Consider the following 10,625-nt stretch of genomic DNA (forward strand, 5'->3'; position numbering starts at 1 on the left):
CTCTGACACGCGTGTCATAGGTTCGCCATCACTGCTCTAGAAGATGCTCCTTTCTCTCACTCTCCATGTCAGGCCTTAGGACATTTGCTCAACAAATATTCACTGTGCAACCGCAATGTGATAGCAAAGCTCTATTCTAGGCATTATGAGCGTAGAGGGTAATGTGGGGACAAGGACACATATGTAATATCTTAATCAATAAAAAATATATTAAAGTGAAAAAAAAAAGTGTACTTTGATTTCTCATGGCTTTAAAATGTACTTCTGTTTGGGTCCACTTCATATCATTTTCTGTATTTCTTCCCCTTCTGGAATTCCAGTTATGTTTGTCAGTGGTGGTCAAGAGGGGTGGGTGGCCATCTCTGGCCTAGGTAAGCTCTGGCCAGAGACAGTACTCTGTGCCCCCCAGTTCTTGTCTTGCTTGTAGGAATGAATCCAAGCAAGAGACAACAAATAGCAAAAGCAGGTGAGGATTTATTTGTAGGAAAGAAATACACTCAGGACCTGAGTGGGCAACTCAGCCAGCAAGACTGAACCAAGTGCCCTGAGCAGGCAGCTCAGCTGACTGAGACCAAACCGAGTGTCCTGATATTTGGGAGTTAGAGGATTTTTACTCCTAGGCTGGAACGCCCCTAGGCAAGGAGCACGTCACCCTCTCCCTCATGTCTCAAAGCAACGTATCTATTGGTTATAAGGCTCTTCATGTAGGTGCTATCCACCAGTTAGACCACATCCTGGAGGGCTCTAAATCTTTGCCCCTCACATGGAGACCTGCCACCTCCATTGTCTGTTTTCAGTTTGTTGCTTCTCACACATATTTTCTCCAAGCCCCAGCTGCCTCTCCCAGCTCATATCTTTCTAGCTGCCTACTCTAACATGTTTATATGAGATTTCACTCTGTTCCTATATGTCTCTTATGGTCATTTCTAAGAACATTTTTTAGCCTTTTATTTTTCTGTGCTTATTTTACTAGTATTTAGTTGGAACATTTTCTGGGATCTTGTTTTATCTTCAAATCCTGGTTGCCTCTGTAGCTCTCCAGTGCCTTCACAAAGTATTTTCAGTATTTTATTTAATTTTCTAATTGTTCTCTGTAGGAGAATGGTCTTCTATAGTTTCTAATAGCCAGAAGCAGGAATTCTAGAATTATTTTACAAAAAGCAAATTGGATCATGTCTTTTAGGTAAAACCTTACGGCCCACCCCATTATGCAAGGCAAACGAAACTGTGTAACAAGACTCACAGGCTAGATATTTACTTTCTCTTCTGCTGTGTCTAATATGGAATTAAACCCATCTATTGCATTCTTAATTTTATTACTTATTTTTTTAAATACATAAATATTTTTAAATACATAAATATTTTTAATTTCATAGAGGAAGGGAGTGGGAGAGAGACATAAAAGCATCAGTGATGAGAATCACTGATTGGCTGCCCCCTACTGGGGATCAAACTCAAAACCTGGGCATGTGCCCTTGACCGAATCAAGTCGGGAACTCTTCAGTCTGCAGGCCGATGCTTTATCCACTAAGCTAAACCAGCTAGGACCATTCTTAATTTTAGTTATTGTATTTTTAGTGTAATTTTATTTTTTATAAATTTTAATTCTCAAATGAAATTCTCAATTTGTCATCTGTTTTTTAAAACATATTAATGAAACTGTCTTTTGTCAGTCCCTGCTCCTACAGTTCAGATACTAATCTTGCCCCAACTGTAAACCTGAACACTGTCATATTACATTGGTAATAACTTTCAGATATTTTATTTCTAGGCTATAGAGACTTTGAAAATGTTTGAAAAAAAGGACAGTAGAGTGAAAAGTGCAGCTGCAACCAACCTCTCATTCCTGTATTATTTGGTAAGTTTTATGTTTTTACAACTAAGAGTTGATAGTGTGGTATTTTCATGTTGCTAAATTTCTGCCTGAGGAGCTGGCCTAAGGAGAGGCTCACGAGAGGACATGCGGAATGTCAGTGGTATGGCGTATATGGAGGGTCAGGTCATGAAAAGTTCTGGGTTAGGGGTTGAGTTTATGGGCATGAGTGAGAGGACCATCTCAGGAGGAGAAGGGAGGGTGAAAAGTAGTGGAAACATCACATTATGAAATTGTAGAGTGTAGACCTGGGATATGAGCTGAAGACACATTTCAATTTGATCCTAGTAATAACAAAAAGTGACATCTTAGGTTATATGACTTATGTAACGTCAAAGTGTCATCTGTAACAAACAGAAGTTGAACATCTATGGATGCCAATCATGGGGAATTCCAAAAGGCTAAAAGCTTCCTAAAAACGGAACATTCTTAATTTAGAGTGAAGGTGGCAGGTGGGTAGAGTAGGAAGGAAGGAAGGTTGGTTGAAAATAGAGAATAACAAATTAATAGGAGATATTAAATGCTTTAGAAATTCAGAGGAAGCAAATAGCATTTTAATTTAGGGATTTGGGGGACAATCCCAGAGAGAAGTTGGATCTTAAAAGTCAGACTATAGATAAAAGAGAAGGGGACATTTGTGTGGAAACTAAGGGAGTAAACAAAGCACAGAGGCAAGAAAGCTGGGAGGGATGGGGTACTTAGGATCATTGTGTTTGATTCTACTACACTTTCAGTCTCTCTAAGAGCTTCTGGTTTGTGCACATTGAGAATTGTTGCCACATAGAACCTCTGTTATGGTGGAAAGATGTTATGGCCCTCATGTGTTAAGAGGGAAAGGAGATAAAACTCCTGCTGAGGAAGGACCCCAGTGTTTTATTCTGTTGGCATGAGAGTGGTGCCAGGGGCATGTCCAGAGGAATGTGTGATTAGGGGGAAAGATGCCAAGTTTGTTCTTAAATATATTTTTAAAATTTTTGTAGTGATGGTGATATAATTCAAATGGCCAATGAGGCATGTGGAACACTGTACTCAGGAAGTCAGATTAGAGATAAAATTTGATGATCGTCTCTGTGCATAATAATAAGTTTTCATAATAGATGCTATGGACTGAATTGTGTGCCCCCAAAATTATGTGTTGAAGCCCTAAGCCCAATGTCGGCAGGCATCTCAGTCCTTCACAACTCTTCTCTAGCAGGAAAGCCTAAACTTCCTACATGGGATAGGGTCCATTGAGGAGACCCAAGTGCACAGGTGTTTATCAAGTTCCCTTGTGCATTGAATTTGTTGTCATCTTATTGGGCAAAGTGAACATGGGAGAGAAACATACAGGGGCATGAAGACTGGTCAGTGTGATCCATTGGGGCCATTGTTTTAACAGTGAGTGTATCACTGCCTACATTCCAGGCCTACTTATTCACATCCTTTCCATATGCAAAATGTACATACCCCTCCCGACACTCTCATAGTCTCATCATTGTAGTGAAAGGCCAACCACCGCATAAGGTCTAGATAGAGATTGAGCTTTATCAAACGCAGATCCTCTTGATCTAAAGATCAGGGAACAAAAAAAAAAATGTAATCTGCCCCGTACACTTAATAACCCATGGTGAGATAAGGCTAGGAAAACTGTAATAGACACTCCTATCCAAAAGGGGTGGGATGGAGGCATTAGTTCCTAGCAGTTCTGAAACCCACCTAAGCACTTGTGGTCAGTGCCCCCTGAACATGGGAAAAGAGAGTGATCTTTGATGAGGGCCCAGCTCTGATCCCTGGTGGGTAGTCCCCAGTCCTTTGGTCTCTCTGGCTCTTGGCTCTACCCTCTGAGAGCACCTTACTTTTATAGAAAAAAATCAACAACAACCTATGTTTGCAGCTGGTTAACTCTCTTAGCCTGCTTTTTGCCCAGAGAAATTGGGGACCCAGAGGCCTTTTTTCATTTTGTTCTATGTCTGTCCCTTTAATGCAAGCTGACAACACTTTATTTATTCCAACTCCCTTAAAAACTTGGAAATTTTCTATACATATTATTGGGGTGTTCTTTATGCCCCCAAAGCCACATCCATAATTCTTTTCAAGGCAGACCCTTTTCTACTTACCATAGATGTATCAGGCTGCTGTGGAACAAAGTCCTAAATACTACCTGAGAGAGAAGGTTGGCTCTGTTAGGCACTATCATAAATATGAAATGTTTCCAAAGATGATAGAGCCACATTCTTGAATTGATCTCTGCCCTGCAGCCATTTCTTAGAGGATCTCTTGTCACCAAGACATGAAATATATAAATGCCACTGAACTGTACATTTTTAAAGGGTAAATATTTGAAATATATCTCAACTTTTCAGAAATTCCATCAGGGAGTGTTATAAGAGAAGGGATATAGGACTTAGAACATGCACAGTAGTGGAGATGCTGTGGGGGTTAAGGAGAAGAAGGGGTGTTTGGGGATCTGAGCAGAGGTTACCATTCAGTCAGTGATTTGCCTAGCATGTCTAGAAGCCACCCAAGGGGGACTTCATGGAGCAGCTGCCTCCTTTGGGTGCACTGCCAAGACTTAGCATGGATCTGGGTCACCATTGTCAGGAGGGACAGTGTAGGCAGGAAGAAGAGTCAGGTGTGGAGTACTTGTGAATGAGGACAGGCTAGAACCACAGCATTTCTGTATCAGACAAGCATTTGATGGCCAGAAAAGGATGCGCAGAGAGGAAGGCTGCTGCTTCATATTCTGGAAGTTCCCTTCAGCCAACTCTGGACAAGAGCCACACAGGTAAAGGTGTTCTGGGAACTGTGGCTCCTGGCTTAGCTAAGCCAACAGGGCACCAAAGGCCACGCCACCAAAGAACTGAGAGGTCCCCGTGGCTCACATGAATGATGGCAGGGTCCTGATGGAGCACTTGGCAGCGAGACAGCATGAAGGAGTACAGACAATCGAGTGCTAGAAATGTAGGACCTAGTAGGTGACCCACCCAGTTACATCAGGACAGATGGAGAGTGATGCCTTCATAACTACTTTAGGACTTGAGGTTTAAGAAGCATGGTTTGCAGTAAACACTGATGTGAAATTTGGGCATTTGAAATGGAAACATCTACATATAATGATGTTATTCAAAACATGAGACCGTGGAGACATCAATCATAAGACACTTAGGTAGTTGAAAGTGCTGATGAGTAGAATATCTTTTGTAGAATAAGCCTATCAAACGGAGATATGTAAAATACTTGTTTATGTTTTTCCTGTCTGTAATCTCAAAAAAAAATATTTGATGAACTTCAAATAATTTGTATATGTTTTGTGCTTTAGGAAAATGACTTCGCACAAGCCAGCAGCTATGCAGATTTAGCTGTAAACTCTGATAGATATAATCCATCTGCTCTTACTAACAAAGGGAATACAGTGTTTGCAAATGGTGATTATGAGAAGGCAGCTGAATTCTATAAAGAGGCTCTGAGAAATGATTCTTCTTGTACTGAAGCACTTTATAATATTGGTAAGTAAGAGAGGATAAGTTGTTTTTTGTACTTTTTAAAATTTATTTTTATTGTTGAGAGTATTACAGATGTCCCCCATTTTCCCCCTTTGCCTCCCTCTACCCAGCTCCCACCCCACCCAGACTTTCACCACTATTGTCTGTGTCCATGGGCTATGCATATATGCATATAAGTTCTTTGGTTGATCTCTTCCCGCCCTCCCCTCCCCACTTCCCTCAGATATCTGTCAGTCTGTTCCATGCATCCATGACTCTGGACCTATTTTGTTCATTAGATTCCACATATAAATGAGATCATATGATATTCATCTTCCTCTGACTTATTTCACTTCGCATAATAATGTTTAGGTCTATCGATGCTGTTTCAGCGGGTAAGAGGTCCTTCTTCTTTACAGCTATATAGTATTCCAATGTGTAAATGTACTACAGCTCTTTTATTCTCTCATCTACTGATGGGCACTTAAGCTGTTTCCAGGTTTTAGCTATTGTAAATAACTGTACTATGAACATAAGGAGGCATATATTCTTTCTGATTGGTATTTCAGGATTCTTAGGATATATTGCCAAGGTTGGGATTGCTGGGTCAAATGGCAGTTTCATTTTTAAATTTTTGAAGAAACTCCATTCTATTTTCCATAATGGCTTCAACAGTCTGCGTTCCTACCAGCAGTACTAGGGTTCCCTTTTATCCACATCCTCTCCAGCATTTGTCATGTGTTGATTTCTTGATGGTTAGCCATTCTGACAGGTGTGAGGTGATACTTCATTGTCATTTTAATTTGCATCTCTTTGATTATCAGCAACACAGTATTTTTTCACATGTCTCTTGGCCTTCTGTGTGTCCACTTTGAAGAAGTGTCTATTTAGGAACATATTTCTACAAGAGATGTCTGAGATTTTGCTACTTATGGTTTCTTCTAGGATTTTTATGGTTTCCCAACTTTGTCTTATCCATTTTGAGTTTATCTTGTCTATGGTATAAATCGGTGGTCTAATTTCATTTTTTTGAATGTATCTGTCCAATTTTCCCAACATCATTTATTGAAGAGACTGTCTTAACCCCATTGTATGGCTTGGATAGATTTCTGGGTCTCTGTTCTGTTCCATTGATCTTATGCCAGTTCTTATGCCTGTTCTTGTGCCAATACCATGCTGTTTTGAAAAAGTATAGTGTCTTTGTAGTATAATTTGATATCTGATATTGTGATTACTCCAACTTCGTTCTTCTTTCTCAAGATTACTGCAGCTATTAGGGCTTTTTTGAAGTTGTTCCATATAAGTTTATGGAGTATTTGTTCTAGATCTACCAATCCATGAACACAGTATATTCTTCCACTTGTTTATATCTTCCACTATCTCTTTTTTCAACATCCTGTAGTTTTCCAAGTATAGGTCTTTTACCACCTTGGTTAAGTTTATTCCTAAGTATCTTAATTTTTTTGTTGCAATGGTAAATGAGATTGTTTGTTTAGTTTCTCTGTCTGAGAAGTCATTATCTATAATAATAAAAGAGTAATATACAAATCAACCGAACAACCGAACAGCAGAACGACCACGCTATGACACACACTGGCACCAGGCCAGCCAAGGCAGGTGCGATGCGATTGGTTGGGGGGCCCACAATCACCCCACGATCACCCCACAGAGGGAGGCCTAGACCACCTTCTGCAGTGCAATCGATGGTGGTCTCCATGATCGATCGCCCCAAAGAGGGAGGCCCAGGCCATGCTCTGTGTAGCGATCGTTCTTGGAGTCCCAGCGGGTGGGCAAGGCCTCCCTCTGCAGGGCAATCAATCTGGGGGCCCCATGATTGATTGCCCCACAGAAGGTGGCCCAGGCCAGCCAAGTGATCCCACCTCATGCCTATCCCCCACAGAGGGAGGTGACTAGTGGCAGAGGAGGGGGTGCAGCCCAGCACAGATAGCAAGCGGTGGCAGTGGCAGGGGTGGGGCCAGCTGCTGGCAGCCAGGGGAAGGAAAGCCCTGATAGGCCCTGATTGCCAGCCAGGCTTGGGAACCTACCCAAAGGGTCCCGGATTGCTAGAGGGCACAGGCCAGGCTGAGGAACACCCCCGCCCCCATACACGATTTTGTGCACCGGGCCTCATTGGTTTTATAAACCAATTAGAGAATTGGTTTATAAAAAAGCCATAAATTTTTGCATCTTAATTTGTATCCTGCTACATTGCCAAATTCATTTCTTAAATCTAGTAGTTTTTTGGTGGAGTCTTTAGCATTTTCTATGTACAATATCATGTCATCTGCAAATAATGACAGTTTTACTTCCTCCTTTCAAATTTGGATGTCTTTTATTTCTTCTTCTTGTCTTATTGCTGTGGGTAGGACTTCCTTTACTATGTTGAAAAAGAGTGGTGAAAGCAGACTTCCCAGTCTTGTCCCTGTATTTATGGGGAATGCTTTTAGTTTTTCCCATTGAGTATGATGTTGGCTGTAGGTCTGTCATACATAGCCTTTATCATGTTGAGATATACTCCCTCTATTCCCACTTTGCTGAGAGTTTTTATCAAAATTGGGTATTGGATTTTGTTGAATGCTTTTTCTGAATCTATTGATATGATCATGTGATTTTTGTCTTTCAATTTGTTTATGTGATGTATCACATTTATTGATTTGCAAATATTGTACCAGCCTTGCATCCCTAGAATACACCCCACTTGGTCATGGCATATGATCTTTTTAATATATTTACTGCATCTAATTTGCTATTATATTGTTGAGGATTTTAGCATCTGTGTTCATCAGGGATATTAGCCATTAATTCTCTTTCTTTGCAGTGTCTTTATCTGGTTTTGGAATTATGATAACGCTGGCCTATAAAAAGAGCTTGTATACAAGCTCTCTCTTGTATTTTTTGGAATAGTTTGCGGAGTATAGGTGTTAGTTCTTCCTTTAATGTTTGGTAAAACTCCCTGTGAAGCCATGTGGACCAGGTCTTTTGTTTGGTGGGAGTTTTTTAATTACTGCTTATATTTCATCAGTTATTGGCCTATTTAGGTTTTCTGATTCTTCCTGATTTGGTTTTGGGAGATTGTATTTTTCTAGGAAATTGTCCATTTCATCCACATTGTCCAGCTTGTTGGCATCTAGTTGTTCATAGTATTTTCTTACAATCCTTTGTATTTCTGTGGTGTCAATGGTTACTTCTTCACTTTTTTGGTTTTTTTTAGTCCCTATGTCATTTATTTCTGCTCTAATCTTTATTATTTCCTTCTTTCTACTTACTCTGGGCTTTTCTTGTTGTTCTCTTTCTAATTCTTTAAGTTGTAGGGTTGATTAGTTTATTATTAATTTTTCTTATTTTTTCAGGTAGGCCTGTAGTGCTATGAACTTCCTTCTCAGGGCTGCTTTTGCTGTGTCCCAGAAATTTTGGGTTGTGTGTGTTCAGTTTTATTTGTTTCCAGGGAGTTTTTTATTTCTTTCTTCTTAAAGAAAACCCTTCAACATTTCATGTAATACTGGTTTGGTGGTGATGAACTCCTTTAGCTTTTTCTTGTCTGTGAAGCTCTTTATCTGACCTTCAATTCTAAATGAGAGCTTTGCTGGGTAGAGTAATCTTGGTTATGGGTCATTTCTTTTCATCACTTTGAATATTTTTTACCATTCCCTTCTGGTCTGCAAAGTTTCTTTTGAGAAATCAGCTGACAGTCATATGGGCACTCCCTTGTAGGTAGGTAACTACAACTGCTTTTCTCTTGCTGCTTTTAAGATTCTTTGTCTTTAACCTTTGACATTTTAATTATGATGTGTCTTGGTTTGGGCCTCATTGGTTCATCTTGTTTGGGACTTTCTGTGCTTCCTGGACTTGTAAGTCCGTTTCTTTCACCTGGTCATTATTTATTCAAATAGGTTTTCAATTTTTTGCTCTCTTCTTCTTTCGTTACCCCCAGGAGAGGCCAAACTGTGAGGCAAGACAGGCTGCTGCTAGTGCCTAGCCACAGGTCTCTTATCCAGAGGAATGGGGCATACTGAGTCCAGTTGCTAGTTGTTTAAGAGATTTTAGTGAAATCTGAAGCCCAAACCAGGACAAGCCATTCATATGGAAAACACCTTGGGTGGATCTGCAAATTGGGTGGAGTGGGTCTCAGGGAATCTCCAGGGTGAGGCAAACAGGGTGGGTCAGGTTGATGGAGACTCAGATATGGCGCCTGCCAGTCAGCTTTGCGGGAGAGGAAGTCTCAGCAGAGGAACAATGACCTCTGCCAGCACTTTTGTCTAGGGGAAAGCTGCCTCCCAGTACTTGCCCTGATGCCAGACAATTTAATTCCTCCCCATATGTTCCTGGATGCTTTCATGCTGCTGCCCCAGAACTGAAGCTCAGAAGGAGTGAGTCCAACTAAGTCTGTGTATGGGCCATTTAAAAAGAACTGCCTGGGTTTCCAACTGTTTTGTTTTGTTTTTTAACATATTTTTATTGATTTCAGAGAGGAAGGGAGAGGGAGAAAAAGAAACATCAAAGATGTGAAAGCATCATTGACCTGCTGCCTCCTGCACATCCCCTACTGAGAATTGAGCCCACAACCCGGACAGGTGCCCTGACTGGGAATTGAATGGTGACCTCCTGGTTCATAAATGGATGCTCAACCATTCAACCACACAAGCTAGGCTCCCCACTGGCTTTTAAAGCCCTAAGTTATGGGAACACCTCCTGGCACTGGTACTCTGGAATGACGGTTCTGGTGTGGTAAACCTCACAGTAAACCTTGCTCCTCACAGTAAGCCCCCTCAGCCAAGATATCCCTTCTGATTAAAAACATGCCATACGTTGGTGTTGGACCAGTCTGTTCCATGCCTCCTGCCTTCTTACTAGTGTCAACATGTTTTCTTCTTTAATTCTCTAATTGTAGGTCTTCCTTTCTGCCAGATTTCTGGTGGTTCTTAATGATGGTGGTTCTGTATTGTAGTTGTAATTTGGATGTGGTTGTGGGAGGATGCAAGTATTACATTTACTTATGCTGCCATCTTGGTTTCTCTTGCCTCTACCTTGTGTTTCTAATTTGTGATTTGATCTGTGTTTCATCAAGCCTGATTTTAATTCCTTTCATTGCATTCTGCTGGGAGCCGGTCCATCCTTGCTGTTTCAAGGGACCTGGCATATATAGCATACTGTTCTTAATATGTTTGCTCACCTTCTTGGCACTATGTGTTTTAACCAAGGTCACCTCTCTGAGAAAGGTTGTTTCCCCAGGTAGGGATTTTCCCCTGAAGTTAGGGAGGGAATAAAACCTCTTAACCCCTTCCCCAGCAGAA

General features: G+C 41.0%; 1 protein-coding gene across 4 annotated transcripts in view; it reads left to right on the plus strand.

Annotated features, from left to right (window-relative positions):
• The window catches only part of IFT88 (intraflagellar transport 88), a 167,276-nt gene that overhangs the window by 77,079 nt on the left and 79,572 nt on the right, over window positions 1-10,625 (plus strand). For all 4 annotated transcript variants that reach the window (XM_006752647.2, XM_015563113.1, XM_006752649.2 and 1 more), the window contains 2 exons: window positions 1,772-1,858; window positions 5,172-5,358. In XM_006752647.2, coding sequence (XP_006752710.1) covers window positions 1,772-1,858; window positions 5,172-5,358 — 274 coding nt within the window. The remainder of the gene's footprint in view (window positions 1-1,771; window positions 1,859-5,171; window positions 5,359-10,625) is intronic.

The sequence above is a fragment of the Myotis davidii genome, unplaced genomic scaffold (genome assembly GCF_000327345.1).
Source record: "Myotis davidii unplaced genomic scaffold, ASM32734v1 scaffold1070, whole genome shotgun sequence".
NCBI classification, from domain to species: Eukaryota; Metazoa; Chordata; class Mammalia; order Chiroptera; family Vespertilionidae; genus Myotis; species Myotis davidii.